The following is a 20,895-nucleotide window of genomic DNA, read 5'->3' as shown; positions in this document are numbered from 1 at the left end:
CCATAGATTTATGAGTGATGCAAATTAACTTTAGCCAATGCCAATTTTTCAGCTTACAAAAACTTATTATCTGCCTCGTGGGGAAGTACCATTAGCTGCTTATCTACACCATCCCAACTCATTTCCGAGAGTTGAAGGGAAAAGCATTAGTTAGCTCTTGCAAATATTGGCCACTGCTAATTAATTTGAAGCTCAATCAAATTCAAAAATGGAGACCAGTGTTGCATGCTATGCCAGAGGAGCTTTCCCGCGTAATGTTTCATCATCTCAGCATTCGACCTCGTTAATGTCTCCTGCTTCTATCTCTTCATCTTTCAATGCTAAGGTACTATGATTAACACAGTGAATATAGTGCGAGAATGAGATTTTATTAGTTTTTCTTAAAGGGTACTGTGCATGAATGACTTGCAGGTTTTGAGAACAAGCTCCCTATTTGGGGAATCATTACGTCTGGTGCCGAAGTCATCCCTAAGAGCTTTAAAGACAAGGAACAGTTCCATGACACCAAAATGCGCAATCGGGGATAGCTTGGTAAGATATTATGCATTCACCCAAAACTAATTGGCCGTAAAGTGGAACTGTAGAAGAGGTCAGGACTCGGGAAATTATTGTCATGCAAGGCCTAAATTTTGGTTGTGAGATCTTTCGAGTAAAAGTTGTCCAATATGAAAGTGTGATTAATTTTTGTAGGAAGAGTTTCTAACAAAAGCCACACCGGATAAGTCACTGATTTCATTGTTGTTGGCAATGGGAGAAGCAATAAGGACGATTGGATTCAAAGTGAGGACAGCTTCTTGTGGTGGAACTGCATGTGTCAATACCTTTGGAGATGAGCAGCTTGCTGTTGATATGCTTGCTGATAAGCTTCTATTTGAGGTGATCATTAATCAAACTCAAACTTGTACACTATAATGTTGCATAATACGATACTCAACCTAATATTTGTATGCTCATTGAAGTTTAATTCATATAGAGGTTGTAGTTAGAACATTAAACCTAGCTCCGGTAGCATGTTAAAGTTGGAGCATTTATTCAAATGCCTTTAGGTGCCGAGACTAGCCAGAAAAGAAAACGTTTGAGCATATCATCCAAAACCAGTCGACAGTGGGTGAAGAGACTCATGTATCATGATATTTATGCGTTTCTATGTAAGGCCTAAAATCTCGATTTGGGATTTTCAATTTTGAACATTGATGACATAAGTACTGATATATGTCTTTTTAACATCTAATCTAGGCCTTAACTTACTCACACGTCTGCAAATATGCTTGTTCCGAAGAAGTTCCTGAGCTCCAGGACATGGGCGGCCCAGTTGAAGGTTTGCAAATAGCTACTCTTATATGGAAAATGATGATATATACATTCATGTGAGCACTCAATATTTGAACACATATAACACTCTCCAGTGTAGCTTAATCATCTTGTACTAAAATTAATTTGAACAGGTGGATTCAGTGTTGCTTTTGATCCGCTTGATGGGTCAAGTATTGTGGACACAAACTTCACAGTGGGGACTATCTTTGGGGTGTGGCCGGGAGATAAGTTAACTGGGGTTACCGGAGCTGACCAAGTTGCTGCAGCCATGGGGATTTACGGGCCTCGAACAACTTATGTTCTTGCAATTAAGGGCTTCCCTGGCACACATGAGTTCCTTCTTCTTGATGAAGGTTTGCTTCAATCCGAATCATTAAAATAAATTTCACATGATTGATCGGTTATAATCTGAAAATGATGTGCAAGGAGGAACTTCTGTATTAATTAGCCAATCCACCATATATACCCGGCCTCTTACAGCATGCATGTGGATTCTACCAATAATGTAATTATAATGAATTACATGTGCATATCATGAGAAATAGGTTATATTTGACGAGTTTACATAAAAAAAAATCTCGCGCATTAGCGCATGAGCACCTCATTTTGTCTTAACTCACGAATTGGTCATCAGGAAAGTGGCAACATGTCAAGGAGACAACAGAAATTGGTGAAGGAAAGATGTTCTCTCCCGGAAATTTGAGAGCCACATTTGACAACCCCGACTACAGCAAGGTCATTTTTCATTAATCTCCTAAACTTTAGCTTACTGAGCAACATAACGTACGATTCTGTCATATGTATCCTACTTCTCCCAACATATACATGAGACTCGCTATGATATAATGTGCTTCACATGCATGTTGTTAGACGAAGGTTATGTGTGACGGACTCATTTGGAAATTATTGCTACTAAATTGGTACTCATGGAGGCTTTATATTCCTTGAATTGTTATAATAATCTAACAGCTGATTGACTACTACGTGAAAGAGAAGTACACATTGAGATACACCGGAGGAATGGTTCCCGACGTTAACCAGGTACTTGCTCAACTTGATGAGGTTACCAGCAACATCTGTTTATCAAAAAGTACCTGTTGATAGCAAGTTATTTGTTAGATATAAACAAAAGAAATGTTGTCGCATCGTTGATTTAGTAAACAAATTCGATCAATGTAGCCATAGTCCATGAAAAATATGTTCCTTGTAAAATGATCTGCATGTAAAAATATTTTTTGGCTCTAAATTGCAGATTATTGTAAAGGAGAAGGGTGTCTTCACCAATGTGATATCCCCAACGACCAAGGCAAAACTGAGACTGTTATTTGAGGTAGCTCCATTAGGATTGTTGATTGAGAATGCCGGAGGTTACAGTAGTGATGGCCACAAGTCTGTGCTGGACAAGGTCATCGTCAGTCTTGATGACCGGACCCAAGTCGCTTACGGATCCAAGAACGAGATTATCCGATTTGAAGAAACTCTATACGGATCATCCAGGCTCAAGGAAGCAGTGCCTGTTGGAGCTGCTGCTTAATTCAATAGTCACAGCATTTGCTTTTTTGCTTAATGTATTGGCTAATGCATTTACTTCAATCAGCTTAATTTGTTCTACATGTTCTTTTTTCTTTTAGGAAATGAAACTGTCACATATCTCAAAAGTTATAGTGAAAATTAGAGACGAATGTTGAATTTGTGCATTCTGACTCCAAGATTTTTGTTTGGGCCTCTTGCCTATTCTGCCAGCCCAATAGGGCCAGATATTTACAACTGGGCTAGAGCAAAATCTTCAGCAATCCCAAATCAACTAAACTTGTCTTCCTATCATAATGACATCAAATGAAAATGCCGCCATAAATTGAGCCTTTCCCATGACAAAATGAAAAGGAAAAAAGTTGGAAGAACTTTGCATCAAAACTATTGAACAAAGACGCAACGCCTGCATGCATAGAAAGAGATGGAGAACTACGGTGTTTGACTGTTTTCTTTTGGGTAGTTTAAGGAGGCCAAGAACCTAAATTTATAGGGAAGGGGAGAAGTGAGAGTGGAACCTAAATTTAACCCTAGTCCAGAGCAAGTTCACCCGTAGTCAAGAAAAGGCAAAGTCGAGAAGTCAAGAATTCGACCAGTCAAGTTACTATTCACTGCCACTGGACATGGGTTTCCACCCGTTTTTTTCTTGACCGGTCAAAACTGTTCATCGATTTTAACTGTTCATATAGCTTAAAGGACTGTTGGAATCAAATTTCTCCTCATACAGCGGCTGCTGGACACGTGGCGCAGTACCATTCGTCCCTGTCTGGCACTACAGGACAAAATCGTGACCCCCACGCGGAAAGGCAGCTCCTGCTTCTTCCGTGCAGTCCACTCTCTTCTCCAGCGCGTCTGGTAAGGGGAGTCGGTGGCTGACGTCAGCCACGTGGGGGGCGGGCCGAGCTGGAGCATTTGCTTGACTGGTCAGGAGTTTTGTCAGGGCCTTGCCCTTTTGTTTTGCCTTGGTCATGAAAAGGCAAGACTTGCCTGGTCAAAGATGGGCCGGTGGAAGCAAAAAATAAGAGCTAGCCCGGTCAACACATCATCATTCCCTCATTTTTCCCGGGCAAAGTGATACCGATGGACTTGCTCTAACGACCAGCTCTTTGCACAATGGGGGTGAGGTGAGGGTGTTCTTTCTGTTCCAACCCTAGTAAGAGGTGACAGCAACCTTGATTATCATTCTCCAACACCAGGTCAATCTATTTCGGAAGGTACGTTGTTGCAGCAGTTGGATGTGGCATGAGGTGAATTCTTCGATCATGTCCCCTTGTGTTGCACATGTTGGCGTGTGTATATGGTTTCATGATGATACGTACGCCTTCCTCAAAAAAGAAAATAACTAGAATGCGCATGTGAAAATAAAAGTTTTTAACCACTATAGTTATAATTAAATCCTTCATCAAAATATTGTCTTAAGTCTAAAAGATGATTATCTGCTATTTTTATGATGGATATTTCATTATACATATGAACGTTGATTAAGGTGCTCCATAATGAGCTGTTCACGGTTTTAGTGTATATATTTTAAGTGGCATGAGACAAAACCATATGCTACTGCAAGAGAATTATCTGCAAACTAATTGGATTAAATAAAAGGTTATCATCAATTATGTACTATGAAAATCGTAAATATTATTATGAATTATGTCATTTTAGTTAGTTTGCATGTGATGATCGAGTGTGTACTTGGTTTCGAAAAGTGTTTAATTTGTTCAGTCATGCATTTATTCCTTTTAGTTATAATGCAAGCTGCAGCAGATATACCTTTGCTTCTCGAAAATCAGATTATTATTATAATTTGTAGAAACTTCGATCATACTTAACTCAAACATATATACGGATACATGTGCTTTCATTACTCACTAACGGTGCATCTTGAATCCAACTTCTGCATGTGCAGCTACTAAGAAAAAACGAACTCTACAAAACAAGACCATACATATATAATATATATGCATTTTCATGCTAACTATATAGTGTGCTCATTTAATTCGTTTATAATTTTACTCCCCTTTCTATTTCCTCTATTAATTATCTGTACGTATCTGATTAATAATAGGAGTGCAGGTGCAGGCTCAAACCTTTATTGTGATTAGCATTTGCTGCTGCAGAATAAACCAATTTTAAAATGTCATAACATGCTTGATAAGGCATGAGTTCTAGTATCATAAGTGTTTCTTCATAGGAATGCCCACGAATTTGATCATCATAAGCTGTAAGGTCTGCATTTATCTCCATAGCATATACCATAATAGATATGTACGTATCGCTGGTTGAGGTTGACAATGGACTGGATGGATATATATAGTTATATACATATATATATATATACAGGCGGGTTCTGAAGCGGACGTCCGCACGTCGCTAAAGTGCGGACGCCGGCGCTGCAGCCCAGCTCAGGCGTCGACGGCGGCGCGAATCGGGCCGGAAGCATCCCAGACGGCTTCTGGGCACTGTTCGAGGTCGGAGGAGGTCGGGGTTGCCGGTTTCTGGGCAGCCACCTCACCTGCAACTGCAGGTTCTGTGCAGCACCAGAAAACCCGTCGCCGGCGACTCCACTCGACCGCAGACCCCTCCGCACGACCCCTGGGCTCCCTCCAGCAAGCCGCGCCGCGCCGTCGTGGCCTGAGTTGGGTTGCAGCGCCGTCGTCCGCACTTTAGCGAAAGTGCGGACGTCCTCTTTGGAACGCGTCCGTATATATATATAATATTGAAGTAGTCGTTGAATTGATGAATGGACAATTCAAGAAGTGAACTGTTAAACACTACTTGAACGTATGCTTGAATTAAAGTAGATACGAACGCATAGGACTATGGAATCAAATGATGATGAGTCAAGTCATGAGCTCTCCAATAGTAGGTTTGCCAAGTCTCAATCTTATTAAAGCATCGTTTTAGCCTTTTAGGGTTTAAAGACTCCTGTTTATTATTTGTACAAAAGATTAACTATTAATAAGTAAAACGACGTGATTTTAAAATTAAACTAGAGTAACACCAAAAATTTACAGCCACAAAGGTTAATCACTTAATTACTTATCCTTATATTCTATACTATTTGATCGATTGACTCCTGAATATTAGGTTTGTTTGTTATTTACGAGCTATTAGGTTAGGAATCAAACTTTCTTCCAAATCCGCACAAGCAATTAACTTCAACCATATATGCATATGATTGTCATCAACCAGTTGTGCCATGTGCAGTTTCTAGGCAAACTAATGGTAGTTAATTGCATGATATATTATACATATATTTGTTTAAGTTTATATGCTATTATTGATTAATCAATAATAAGGTCTAGCTGCAGAAGCAGGCTCATCATAAGGTGTAAGGCGGCATTTATTTTTCAAAGCATCGATCCCAGCAGCCCCTCAGTATCTGTATTCTGTTGAAGTCTTAAACCCTTATTATTTGATTGAATTGTTGACTACGACTAAGGAATATGTGAACGCATCGGCTGCGCATCAGTATATGAGAGTCAAATAGATCGAGCTCCATATCTATATACGATCAACTGGATCAATGCTTTCATGGTACGTAGGTTTGCCAAATTTCTTGGAAGTTATGATTAATTATAAACTAAGCATGTATATGACTGATAAATGTTTAAACTAAGAAGGTTTGAGGTCTAAGAAAGGAAGGGACAAAAGTCGATCTTCATGGCTGACCTAAATAATGAAAGTACATAAATGTTTAGAGTATTTAGACTTCGTTAATAAAATTGCATTGAACAAGAAATGTACGCAAAGCCTCCGAAATTGAATCATCACCTACCTTTTGTTTTATAAATACGCTGACATTTTATATAACGAAAAATCTAATACATTTCTAATGTTTGACACGATATCAACACAGAGGAAAAGAAAAAACAAATCTTAATTTTCCCGTGTATCTATTTTTTGGTTAAACTAGCTAGAGCTATCGATCAAATAAACTATCTACAATGACCATGACTCAGTTTCTCTTCATTTGTCACCATTTTGTTAACTCTAAGAGCTTAAGCCTTCGCATATACCGCAAATAGATGAGTATTCATTCTTCTTTTAACTATACGTACATATGGTGGTTTGCCTTCACCATTGCTGTACGTATGCTACGCCTTATCTTGCAGCCGCAAAGGCAATGTTCCAATCCCACTTATTTGGCAGAGGGTTTTACAAGGATAAGCCGTCAAAGTTATTTTATTAAGTGGATTAATGTTCAATGATGTATACTGATTGCAAAGTCTTTTAGGTGATTAGGATCCCCTCATTAACCATTATCCAAATCTCTATCTATCTAGCTATGACCAACTTTAACCCACTCGCATGCCATTGTATATAAGTATGCGCTACTGCGCTAGATTTACCGGAATGCACGCATGACGAGATTATCGAATTCATGATTTATCTTAAGGACTTCATCTACTTATTTTAGCTTGATCTAGACACTGTTCTTAATTTGGAACAAAACAAGAAGGTAAGCCAAGAATCAAACTAAACAAGAGGATGGTCCATGCATTATTGGAGAACCACTACATATATAAAGTAGGTTTGAACTCTGGAATGAGAAGAATAGTAAAAAAAGCTTCGATCTTTGAATGCTTTCGACAAATGACTAGAAACGGATCTAGATCTAGGGAAGCTGGGTATGCGCGCAGAGAGCCAGAGATAAAGAGAGAGAGGGTTTCCTAGCTTATAACGTTTTTATCTGAATAAGGGTTTCCTAGCTAGCTAGCTCCTTTATCTATAGGAAAGCATGTGGAGTTTGAAATAAATGGCCAAGCGCAGTTGCATATCGATCATATAATGGTCCACCAAGTAAAGCAGGTCTCCAGTAGCACGTGTAGGAACGTGCAGCAGTTGCTAATTCAGTTGGTAGTCGTAGCTAACCTTCAAAAGGACGTACGTAAACAACAAATTTGCTGATTCAGAACCATAGCTATTATGGGTTGTCTACAAGATCTCATCAATATATTCTCTCCTAAACATTATTGTAGATTTGTAGGATATAATGGATTCAGAAGAGCCCATATATGCTCCTATTTATGAGTTGATGTTAGCCTGGGCAATATAGGTATGCATGTGACTCGTATCATCGACAAAATCTTCATAAACCCTACTTTTTAATCATTAAAAAAACTCAATAGTTTCATGTTTTTGGTTCTTAAAGATATATGGACAAGATAAATTTGTTAAGATACCTAGATATCCTATATATTATTTGAAAGGGAAAGCAAGAAAACCAAAGCAAGGGGAGTTCGACATATTATAAAGCCAAGAAGAAGCGAAAAGTTATTTTCCGAGTAAAACAACGATAATACTAAGTTGCGGCGTACACACAATTTGTATATTTGACGTTTTACTGTGAGGTATTTGATGTGTTGCACGATTTCTTCAGCCTTGCGAATGATGGAGAAACCTACAACAATAAATAAAAGTCTCCGGTGATTAGGTGTGTAGTGCCGGCCAAGGATCTTTTGATGATGAAGTTAGGAATGTATTCAACGAGAGCAGTAGACTTAAATAGGTATGAAAGACTTATTTTCTCATGACTAAACAAGGCAGATATCTTACAAACATCGTATCGACTAGGAGTTCTTGGAGATTAAGAAGAACACATAGGTTTACGTAATGTAAAACTAAAAGGACTGGGTTCCTTGTCTTCTATGAGCTTTCTCACATTGAACCAACCCATTTTGGGTACCGCAAGCCGAGCGTACATACCATTTGTTTCCCTACGGATCATGCAAATATCTTGTGCTGTTACCAGGGTCTCAATATCTCCACGTCGTTAGGACCTTGGTTTTTCGTCGACCCGACGTTCGGCCCACACATATAATCAACTCTTAAGAGATTATCGGTATTCCACTCTCGCTCAAAGTCTCTGGAAGCTCCTTTTGTTATTCTTCATTTTATGTTGACATAGTTAACACTGTTAAATATTTGTGCCAATACATTACACGAAATGCCTCAAAGTAAATGAGACAAAATAACTAAAATAAGTTAGCTTGCAAGCTTGTAAACTTTCACCATATAAATAATGCATGTATAACTTTCACCTGTGACATTTCTATTGTTTTCTAGTACGTACGGGTGCTATTTTCTCGGATCATCATTTTCATAAAGAAGAACGCGGAAATACCTTGGCAGCTAGTTTGGCTTTCCTCAAAACAATACTAGATAATTAATTTCCACAGAGAATCACATACATGTTCAATGATTACAGATAATGCAGAAAAGAACGTGGAGTGCAAGTAGCAGTAATTGCTACTTGCTAATACTCGATCCAAACATTTCAGCCATGTGCTTCCCTCTGAACCTGGAATCAATGGCATTCCAATATTTCGAAGTTTTCATGCTACTCGTACACACTAGCTCACATAGTAAGTCGGTCCAAACCTCCTCAGCTCCAAACATTATTCTTGGAACAATCATGGAATTTCCCTCAGCTTTATATAACATACAAGAAACAAAGTGCTTTCAAACTGGCACGCGGAGTGTCCTTTGATCTAACATGATTCTTGAAATTCTGGAAAGATCTTTATCATTAATCAACTCTTTCTTCTATTGTTTGTATTGGTGATGAAGAAAAAGATATATAAGCTCCTTAACTGTCACAAAATTCCCTTTGCATGCCAATCATGAAGTCCACGTCGCCGATCGAACAATAGATATGTTATAAATCATTCATTAACAAAACTATATTTTCATGCGAGCTCGATAACATATACATTCTCTAATCTAACGTACGTAGCTGGCATCAGTCATAAGCTGGCGTATATAAATATATAATGTTCTTCCTGATATTAATATTAATATATCATTAAGCTGTAAAGAGATCGACCTCCAACTCCAGCTGGGTTAATGATTCTTATGGCAGCTGGTACGTACCGTACAGTTTTTGTCTTAATTTTTGGATTAATTAGCCCGGTACGTTCCGTATGTATTAGAATAAGCCCTTAATGAGAGGCTATCCGAGTTGATTCCAATTAACAACTTTAATTAAGAAAACTAAAATTTTCAAATGGTGTCAAAATTGCAGTGGTACTTTGCTAGTACTCTTATCATATACGTACCGAGCCTTCTCTCTCATATATACAAATGAAGTGAATAAGCATGGAAGAATGACTTTCCCTAATTACTAGATTGTTTGGTAAAATCAATCAACAGAGGCAGAATCAACAGTACCCAGTTGGTAAATCCGTAAATGTATTAGTTTATGTATATAATATTGTAGGTTAATCTCCAACTACTTCAATTCAGTATATATACGGATATACCCACTTTCTAAAATGATAAGGATTTGCATATCACAAGAGATAAGCATTCTAAAGGATATTGTTCTTTTCACTATTACAATATATTACATCCATTTTTTTTTTCCCAATGCTACGAGTAAATAAAGCTCATGAATGTCATATTTTCAACAAAATATACAGAAATGTTCTTTGACTAGTTTATTATAATCTAGGGTTATTATCACAAATGGTACCTGAATTTATCTTCTATTTTATCGATGGTACCTGAACTTCAATTTTGATCACAACCAGTACCCGAACTTTTCGATTTCATTTTAAATGGTACCTAAGGCCACCTTCGGTCACTATTCCGGCCAAAAAAGCCAAATCAAAAAAAGAAAAGAAAAAAGAAACAAGTTCAAGGCAAGTATATTATCAAAAAATCATCACTATATATGATTGCAACCCTTGAAATCATCAAAAATCATCACTATGATTGCCTCCCATGCCTTTTTAGTTGGAATAGTGACCGGAGGTGGCTCTAGGTACCATTTAAAATGAAATCAAAAAGTTCGGGTACTGGTTGTGATCAAAATTGAAGTTCAGGTACCATCGATAAGATTGAGGTATAGTTCAGGTACCATTTGTGATAATAACCCTATAATCTATGTTGTTAGAATCTAGATAGAACTATTAATTGTGTAAAATCATGTCTCACATCAGAGGAGTTGCAAGGAGATGTTTACTTAATATAATTTTGAAGAAAATTCCAACTTTGACTCTCAAATCCGATATATTTTCAAACTAAATGATAACAATCAAGTCTTGTCAAATTCCAGAATCTTCATGTTTGAGATGTACATCTTCCCCACCAATCAGAGTCAAATTAAATGAATGTTCGCCGATCTTTCGATACTTTAAAGTCCATGTTGTATGGCTTGTCTTATATCGGCACGATGGTGAATCCGTTACTGCTAGTCTCGATCTTTCTTTCTTTTTTCTTTGGTTATTTTGTTGCCTGGCAAGTACTCAGCTGGTTATCTAATGTTGGTGATCGATGATGTTTTATTTTTTTTAATAAAGGGTTGGTGCGGTTGACCTTAAATCTTGATTAATGAAACTGTCAAATACAAGGGGGGATATTGAGCCTAAATCCCTGATTACAATAAGCATCTAGAGAATGTCCCGAAATAATATCAAGAGTCTCTACAAAATACATGTATTCTAACAAGCATCAATTAGCAAAGAGTGCACTACTGGCTACTCCATTTGCTTTGACATAGCGGTAACATAACAGAAAGATAACTCGAGTACAACGAAGCATAATTACTAAAATCACAGCTTTCCCACTATATATGTTGGCACCGAAAAATAATTTTGACGACACTTAGTTTCATTCTTCCACTAGGAGGTTGAGACCATTTAACAATTGATCATCGCCTCGCTAGGCCAGACAAGGCATTTAGAGTGCATACACAGGCATTTAGCCCGACTAACCCTACAAAATACATGTAGGGACTTATTACACGTCAAAGGCGAGACAATACTCACTAACTAAAATAAATAAAACTAATAACATAAATAAAACAACCAACCCAGGACGGGAACAAAAGGAGGGCCCAAGCCCAAGCCTCTACCAAGGAAAATAGGGAGATCCATGCTGCCAGCCGAGCCTGGCCCACCGCGCCACCGGAGTTGCTGGACCACCGCCATCATCATTCTACCCTCTCTACTGCGCCATGGAACCGCGCTGGCCCTGTCTAACCAGATCGGATTGATCTGATCACACCCGATCGGCGACGCCATGACCAACGCCCAGCCTTTGCCAAATAAATCCATCCCCAGATCAGATCGAAAATAATTAATCCAGATTGAACTGATCTGATCAAACCTGAGCCAATCCATCACGACCACGGCGCCACCCAGCTGCAAGGGTCGGCATTGCTCCACCAAGCCATTCCGCCGACCAGACCACCGAGGGACACACCAAAGCCCGACAACTGCTGCGATCGCCTCCTTCCTCACCACAGGAACCGCCATCGTAATCTCCTCGATCCGATCCAGACGTCTATCGAGGACTCCAGCTTACTGCAAACCCACACAAGGCCGACAACGGTGGAAGGGCTCGCCGCCGGACAAGAAGGAAGAAACCAGTTTTTCTCTTAGGCGCGTGAACTAGCGCGTAAAGTTTCATTTATTGTTGTAATGCTTTTATCGATGATGTTTTATATGGCAATGGGATTGGGATAGTAGAGATCTTGTGTTTGTTTGGATGGGTTCTGTTTAGGTGTTCTTGCGTTGGATTGATTTGGCCAGATTCCAAACTTTTTGCGGCTGATTACGTAAGTTCTCTGTGTCACGATCAGTTTCAGGTTGGCGATACCGGCACTTTTTTTTACATGTTTTGAGCCTTTATTTGTAATCTAGTGTTTGTTGAATAAAATAATTATCCTTTCAACGCCAAAAAAAAAAATGATAATAATACATTGTAAATCATATGCTAACAAGACTTGGACGCATAGTCGCATATACAGGGTCAAATTGAGTTCTATGAACTGTCATTAATTGCACTTCTAAATCACAAATTCTTGTTCACTATCAATAATTCAATATCAATATGGTCATGATTGTTAGACTATACAGCAAGAGAACAAGAATGTTCTCCAATGATATGTAGTAGCCGTCTTTAGTAAAGTTGCTATATATAGACTGATCTGGTCACAGAATTCGGCTATGAATTAGATTAATTAATATAATATCAGTCTGGTTGAGCTTAATTTCAAAAAACATAAACTTCCTTAGAACTAAAACAAAAATTCCATGGAATGGTGTAAAAATTACGTAATTGTGACGCTTGCATATATAGTGCACTACTTCTTGAGCCAGCAAGCTCCTGCTTCACTTCATCTCTCACCTGGACAATTGGCACCATATGTCATTTGAACCTTATCTTTCTTATTGTCCATTTCTTCTTGTTTTGTGTCAATAGCCGGATCATACATGGGGTCCCGTAACCCTACATTTCACTTGATTGACTCCCTAATTTAATCAATCATAAAATTTCTTAATTCCTTCTTCTTCACGGTTCACATGCTACATCTAGTTTAATTTGTATGTATATGAGACTTGAGAAAGTAATGTTCAATCTAATTGTGGGGTCTTTAATCAATATATTCTGCCACCACTCATTTTCCATGATTTCTTGTTCGAGACCACCTTAGCTTACTCATATGTCATTAAATATCACCGAGTCATTAGAATCTGATTTGCGCATACCATATATTTGTGGCAAAAAACCCTAATGGGCTCCCCGACATGATCACCTCGATCACGAACCATTCAAAGCAATGTTATGTTTGACATTTGGATTAGAGAGCGAAATTCACACTCTCTATTTTATAATTCATACGCTAAAATGACAAAATTAAGATACTAAAAACCTGAAATACTCTTTATCGGTCTTCCATATAGTATTATTGTTACTCACTTGACTTGAATTACTTTTTTGAATGATAATTCTTTTACAAACTACTTCAATCACACTATAGTTGTACGTTTGTCCTTATTGACGTTTATATTATAATTCTTTTTATTTTATTTTATTTTATTTTATTTTATAAACAACTCAAATGCTACAACCAGTCTTTCGTGAGTCGAACTTACAACCTCTCACTTACGAAAGGGAGACTATGCCACTAGACCAAATGGTACTACATTTTAAAGTGCGATAAATTTATATCATATAAAATTACCATTACGGGTTTGGATCAATTGACACACTATTTGACACAATATTTTACACTCATTTTGAGCCCTTAGATATAGAAGCATTTGATGGTTCTGATTAATTATCTTTAATGACATGGGATTAAATTTCTTCCCAACAAAAATTAAAATAATATTACATTCAATTTTCTTTTGTAAGGAAAAAATAAAATAAAAACTATAATTAAAAAACAGAAGATCGGGAAAAACTAAGATTATATTAGGAAGAAAAAAAAAAGCAGAAGATGATGAAGAGAAGAACAAGAACGTTAACTCATCTCCTGGTAAAGCATGAATGGAAGATTGATGAGATTAAATTATGATTTAAATTAAATTAAATTTTCTGATGAATAAGAACTAAAAGAGAAGAGATGGGATTAGAACAAATATTACCCAATCAAAATTGAACAAGAACTAAGAATAAGAACTCCATATATAGTATCGATCTGCATATATCTACATTCAAATCTTTTATCTCCTTTTCCCTTAGCAACCAAGCAGACAAGAAACTGGTAACAATGAAGAGTCCATGTAATTAGAAAGCCTAGCATGCATTTCTTCTTTTCTGGAAATGGAGAATTTCACAAATGATCACTCAACTATGACTCATTCGACACTTTGGTCACTCAATTTTCAAATATATCACTTTGGTCACTCAACTATTACTTTGTCAATCACTTTAGTCACCCAAGAGGCATTTTATCTCACTTTAATCACTTCTCTCAATCATTCTAATACAAATTTCTCAATTTTTCCAATTGGATAGGTGAAAATATCATTAATATTGTGACAAATAATTTTTTTTTAATGAAAAAAATTAACGAAGTGACTAAAGTGAATAACAGAGTTAAAGTTGAGTGACCAAAGTGATATATTTAAAAGATGAGTGACCAAAATGTCGAATAGGTAAAACTTAAGTAACCATTTGTGATATTCTCCCTTCTGGAAAATTATCTTCTTTTCTTACCAGCTATATAACCCTTTCAAGTGCGCATTACGAACTGAAGAAAACCCAAACCCTAAGACTCCCTCACCAATACCAAGTGCTTTGTCAAATATCAAAACAAGAAACTCATCATGAACTCTTCCATTCGTTGTATTAAAAAAAAAAAAAAATTGTTAACCCCAATTTGAAAACCTAAATCATAAAATAAATAATAATCTACAACTCTAATTGGATGGATATATCAACCCCTATTATGGTTTCATAATTGGTCTTTGATCTGTAAGTACGAATAGAAATTTTGGTGACCTTGATTTCCCCATCTCTACGTTGTTTTGGTGTTATTGACTTTAAGGCCAATGTCAAACTTCCTCCATGGAGGATTGGATTATCTGTTCTCCTTTTTTCTTTTCTTTTTTGAAATGGGGCTGGTGCGGCTGCCCTCAAGCCTTGATTAATGAAACTGCAGAATACAAGGGGGGGACATAAAGCCTGAACCCCATATTACAATAAGCATCAAGAGAACATCTCGAAATAATACCAAGAGTCTCCACAAAATCTATGTATTCTAACATGCACCAATTAGCAAAGAGTGCACGATTGGCTACTCCATTTGCTTTGACATAGCGGTGACATACCAAGAGTCTCCATCTGTTCTCCTTTTTTATGCAAACAAAAATTTTTTAATCAAAATTTCATCAATCTTCCATTCATGCTTTTCTAGAAGACGAGTTTTTTTTTTTTTTTTTTTTTTAATCAGGTGAAATATCATTAATTAAAACTGCAATTACAACATTGCCGCAATTACAACACCCAAACACGGGCTTACAATCGAGTAAAACAACAACTGACTAGTACTGTGCATACTTACTCTGAATACACTAAACTGGTATGTCAATGAATCCAACAACGAAGACTAAATTGGATTAGCTAGAAGACGAGTCTTGTTCTTCTCTTCTCGATTTTTTCTTTTTCTAATCTCAGATTTTTTTTCCTTATAAAAGAAAATTTAATCTAATATTATTTTAATTTTTGTTGAGAAGAAATTTAATGCCATGTCATTAAAGACAATTAATCAGAACCATTAAATGCTTTTATATCTAAAGGCTCAAAATGAGTGTAAAAAATTATGTCAAATAATGTGTCCATTAATCCGGACCAAATTATTATATATTAAGAAGAGCGATAGTCCAAATTAATTACTTCAAATGTGTAAAAATTAATATTTTCTTGCCTTCTCCATTTTCTCAGTAATTCAATTTTCACCCACATTAATTACTAAGCACGGAAAATCATATCAATCAAGGGCACAGCTGAGTTGTATTCATTTCAAGAAAGGAAACTAGTAAAGCTTTTAACAAAGTAGTGCACGTATGTGCCGAACACATAACAAAGTATTTCTCTTTATCTTTACACATGTTAATAAAACCGAACAAGATCATCCATGTTTGTTGACATGTCTTAAGAGAGAGGAGAAGCACTAGATATATACAAAAAGAAGAACATAATGGAAGGAGTAGAAGTGGACCAAAGTCTTTGGCTCGATTCTATTCGTTTGCTGTATTTGGTGCTTAGGACATAATCTGCCTCCTCTTAATTTAGTAACCGGCGCCCCCTGCATTTCTTGTTAATGCATTTCTTTTTTTAGCTCCTCTTAAAGTAACCTCTTTATCATTTTGTAACTATATGCGAACTTCTGGTTGAAATTGAACATGTACGTTATTCTTTCCCTTCAAAAAATTTGGGACCAAAGTTTGATCATACTCACTCAACTAATCATATTATGACTACTAAATAAAATAAAATGTGTATCAAATTAACTTCGTAATTTGTGTGCTAAGTAAGAGAGCTCAACACACGTACTATACGCTGAAAGAATCACACACGAGAAATTATTAGATAGGTTCTGACTGTTACATAATTGTGGTCTGAATGAATATAAAAGATTCATCAGTTTTTTTTTTTTTTTAATACTTTATTAGTAGATATAATATTCTTATTTGTGTTGCATCTAAATGTACGTACTATCACGTAATTATGGTTCGATACTACATTCTAATTACTGCACGAACAAAAATTCCTTTGCAAACACAAAGATAGGCCCTTGATTCACCCATAGAGGAATCCCACAACCCATTCATACATCACTCCCTAAATACATTGTATAAATAAACTAATCCTATTATGACTACTGAATAAAATATATTGTGTAATAAATTAACTTCGCAATTTATGTGCTAAGTAGAAATTATTAGATAGTGACTATATATTACGTAATTGTGGTCTGAATGAATATGAAAAGTCCACATTTTTCTTATTCATTGTTTTCTTTTGTGCTCTATTAGTAGGTATAATATTCTTGTTTGTATTGCATCTAAATGCACCATCAAACTATGGTTCTAAACTACATTATAATTACTCAACGGACAAAAAGTCCTCGCAAACCACACCAAAAAAAAAAAGCCATTGATTCACCTATAGAAGAATCCCCCAACCCATTCATACATAATTCCCTAAATACGTTTCGGTGCGTTTGGATGAGAAAATTATGAAATCTGTAGGAATTTATAAATGATAGAATCTTTAACTCCATCAATCTAAAATTTCATTAATTGCAATTTCTATTGTTTGGTTGTATCTATTTAGGATTTGAAATGTGTAATAAATTATGAAAGTTTAAAACAAATAAAAAAATAAAATAGAAAAAAATCTTGTTTTGGAAATAAAAATTGAATACTACAAATGAATTCGTAAATGACATCTATTTTGGTGGAAATTGAAGTAGGAAATTTAAATAATGAGTTCCTTCGTTTTTTTCTATAGAGAAATTTAAAATTTTCAATCTAATAAGGCCAAACGAGGGAATTAGGTTGTAGGAATTATGAAATCCTCAATTTCAATTAGATTCCATCATTTTTTCTCACATCCAAACACACTCAAAGAGAAATGGTGCATTTCACTATATCAAACACCGCAGTTGGAATTTAAGCTCCGATAAATGTCACCAATCTTTGTAGCCTAGCAATGCCCCCCCCCCCCCAAGACACTTTTGTATTTCATAGCAATAAAGATGTAAACTTACAAATTAAGCCTACATAATAAAGAGTTGTTTTCCTGAAGATAAAATTTGAAATTGTTCCGGAGAATAATGAATAATGATGAAAGCCACCTACCAAGAAACCCTCGACAAGGGTTTAGAAAGCGTACCAAAGCAAATCTTTGACAAGTTTTGGTTGGTGTATTCTTGAATGGCAAGCTTTTCCAGTTCGAAATTTCCTCACAAAAGGTCAACCTACGTCTCAACTAATACCCGAGACAAAGACTATAGCTACTTTTCTCTCTAGTGTAATCGATACTACGAATATGACCCAAAAAAATAAAATAAAAAATCGATACTACTAAAGACCAGTTCATATATAGATAATTTCAGTATTATGAAATCAGAGTCACGAAGTGCTTGAATCATACTCTTTTATAGGCAGAAATGATAGTAAGACCGTACAGCATGATCGAGTGCTACTATGCAATATTAGGTGGCTATTTATGTTTAATGGGATTAATCATTGTGTTATTACTTTAGGTGGGTGAGGCATGCACACCATGATTCAAGAATTTAGGCTTATCTTTAGGTTGGTAGGTTGATAATATGATTGTGTGTTGACAGTTTATTTGAATCATTGTTCATTTGGTTTAGGTGGATTAACAGCCCAATTATGTGTATCTTCTCCCATATACTAGGCAAGTTTGATGCTTGTACTACATGTGCAGTGCATAGTCACCTGCTACTTTATCAATTTTATTTTATGGAAAAGAAAATGGAGACTTATTTAGTTTTTCCTTTTATATAAGGCACAGAAAGATAAGACATAGAAAGTCTGGTCTGTTTTCATGGCTTTGATATCTAATAATATATCAAATCCTATTAAAAAATAAGACACAGAAAGATATCACTGAATTACTAATTAATTAGTGTTCTACCTACGAAAACAATGCTGTCATATGGCTTATAAAATTTGTGGTCTAAATGGTTTGTGAGCCTCATATGTCATATGTGCCGGTCTCTTCCTCCTCATGTGACTTTGTTTAAGCTAAAATGTGACAGGAGAACTATCAAGTATCAAGTCGCTTTGTTTTCTCAAAATAGAGGCACAAGAGTTTGCTCACAAGAGAGCTCATCTAGCCTATCAAGAAGTATGTGATATCTCTTTTCCTGCAATGAAAATTTCTAGCGTTGGAACTAGGTTTGAATTCTCTTTTGATGGTTGAATATTGTTTAGACGCAAATGACTCTTAGTAATTCAGAAGAACCTTGTTTTGCAAATGAATATATGATAGTTGAGGGAAATAAACATTATAGTCTAACAAAACGGCTCGTACAGTTATTCAGTTAAATTATTATTTATTTGAATAAAAGAGTATTACATTATTTAATCATAACTAGATAGTACTGTAAAGAATTTTGTTGTACGGAATTGTGACTAAGATCAATAGTTACTTTTTCTATTGTAAAAATTTCAAACTCCCAACTTGGACTGAATTTCACCCTTGATTAAGGAAACACTGATTAACCTTCATGGGGTCATGTTATGGCCAAGTTACCGCCACCGTCACCGTCACAACGGCATATCCCAATCTCATCAGCCACCTAAAACCACCACCATCCTATGCGATTTGACCACACTACCCTCACCAGAAACTCTGCAACCAAAAACGCCACCGCAGAAACACGAAATTTACACTACTGACACACAGTCCAACCGGTCGTATTGTGTGAGACACATTTCAGATCCGTTTCGGACGTTACAACCTCCGAAATTAAATACAGTCCCTCTTCCGTAATTCTGACCAATTTCATGCCCGGTTTCGTCGCCCGGAAAATGCAATAACCCAACGGAAAATGGAAAATTCCGAATAAAAAAAAAAACGGAAAATTGAAATTGGCATCGACAGAATCCTGAATTGGTTACATTTCCGATTTCACCCCTGCATTTTCTAGAAACAAGCCGGAAATTAACAAACGCAAAATGGGGACAAAAAAGAGAACAAAATATTATCCGATTTTTGCCAATAGACTCTTTCAGTTTCTTTCCACAGAGAGCAACAACAACACTACTAGTAGGTACTACCACTCTAGCTTTGTATTTTCCTTTTTTACCCCTTTACAACAAAATTAAAAGCTAAAAGACTCTGGTCCTAAACGGCTCCCTCTCCTCTATGGGAGACCTGTATTTACAGAAAAGGCCAAGACATCTCCTTAGAATTACCAAAAACCCCCTCCCCCACCGAGATCTAAACCGGCGAAGAGAGAGAGAGAGAGAGAGGTGGTAATCCTACCCGCCGCTAATTGGCGTAGATAAAGTGACGATCCTCTGAGAGCGAGCCGAGGAGGTCGTTGATGTCACTCGACGGCGCGGCGCGTCCGAGCCGGAGCGTCTCGAGGACGCGCTCGAACACCACCACGTGGCAGGGAATCCGGAGCACGCCACGCTGCTCGTAGCCGTACTCCTGCGCCGACTTGTTCAGAAGCTCGACGAACACCGGGTGGTTGAGGAGCTCGGCGGAGACGACGAACCGCTCCATCTCGTCGCCGACGTACACCGGCACGTGTCCCTCGGGGACTCCGGTCTCCGGGTTGCTCCTGCGTCGCCGGAGCTTCAGGACTCTGAACGACTCGCTCCGGCGAGGCCGGGAATTCGAGGAGGCACCGGACGCGGCGGTGGAATCCGAGCTGCGGAGGAGGCAGTACTGCGACGAGTCGGCGACGCGGGAGAGACGTCGGATCAATTGCTTCATGGTGTTTGCAGAGAGAGAAGAGAGAGGCGCTTTGGTTTTTAGAGAGAGAAAGTGAGAGGTGATGATGGAGTAGTGGGTGTGAGGGGTGTGTGGGAGGGAGAGGGGAATATATAAAGGGCAGGAGAGGGAATTAAAGAAAAGGAAGGAGGGGGAGGACCGGAGGAGGAGAGGACATGGAAAGGTGATGATGAGAGAGAGAGTTGAGAGGTACAATTGGGCGTACTTGGCAGGTACAATAACTGAGACTGACCCTTCTTTATTTTCTTTTCATTTTTTTCTTTAAACTAATGTGTAAATCTTTTTTTCATTGTTTTCCCTTTTCTTTAATCT

At 37.2% G+C, this 20,895-nt stretch overlaps 2 protein-coding genes across 2 annotated transcripts; one reads left to right on the top strand and one right to left on the bottom strand.

Moving 5' to 3' along the window:
• LOC133732373 (sedoheptulose-1,7-bisphosphatase, chloroplastic-like) lies at positions 1-3,011 on the top strand. The gene is made up of 8 exons (XM_062159908.1): positions 1-325; positions 412-531; positions 691-876; positions 1,237-1,318; positions 1,446-1,667; positions 1,949-2,049; positions 2,284-2,355; positions 2,567-3,011. Exons 1-8 carry the CDS (start codon positions 209-211, stop codon positions 2,846-2,848), a joined length of 1,182 nt encoding a protein of 393 aa, XP_062015892.1. The 5' UTR covers positions 1-208; the 3' UTR covers positions 2,849-3,011.
• A 16,800-nt stretch (positions 3,012-19,811) lies between these two features.
• Positions 19,812-20,669, bottom strand: LOC133732370 (auxin-responsive protein SAUR72-like). The gene has a single exon (XM_062159906.1). The coding sequence runs from the start codon at positions 20,563-20,565 to the stop codon at positions 20,113-20,115; it is 453 nt and encodes a 150-aa protein (XP_062015890.1). The 5' UTR covers positions 20,566-20,669; the 3' UTR covers positions 19,812-20,112.
• Positions 20,670-20,895: the final 226 nt, after the last annotated feature.

This window comes from Rosa rugosa, chromosome 2, assembly GCF_958449725.1.
Source record: "Rosa rugosa chromosome 2, drRosRugo1.1, whole genome shotgun sequence".
Taxonomy (NCBI): Eukaryota; Viridiplantae; Streptophyta; class Magnoliopsida; order Rosales; family Rosaceae; genus Rosa; species Rosa rugosa.
Note: the sequence above shows the minus strand (reverse complement) of the source record. Positions and strands in the feature narration are given on the sequence as shown.

Coding starts and splice junctions, on each gene's coding strand:
- LOC133732373 (XM_062159908.1), top strand. CDS start 209: ATGGAGACCAGTGTTGCATGCTATGCCAGAGGAGCTTTCCCGCGTAAT. Junction 1,319..1,445: donor CATGGGCGGCCCAGTTGAAG/GTTTGCAAATAG, acceptor TAATTTGAACAG/GTGGATTCAGTGTTGCTTTT. Junction 2,356..2,566: donor TGGTTCCCGACGTTAACCAG/GTACTTGCTCAA, acceptor TCTAAATTGCAG/ATTATTGTAAAGGAGAAGGG.
- LOC133732370 (XM_062159906.1), bottom strand. CDS start 20,565: ATGAAGCAATTGATCCGACGTCTCTCCCGCGTCGCCGACTCGTCGCAG.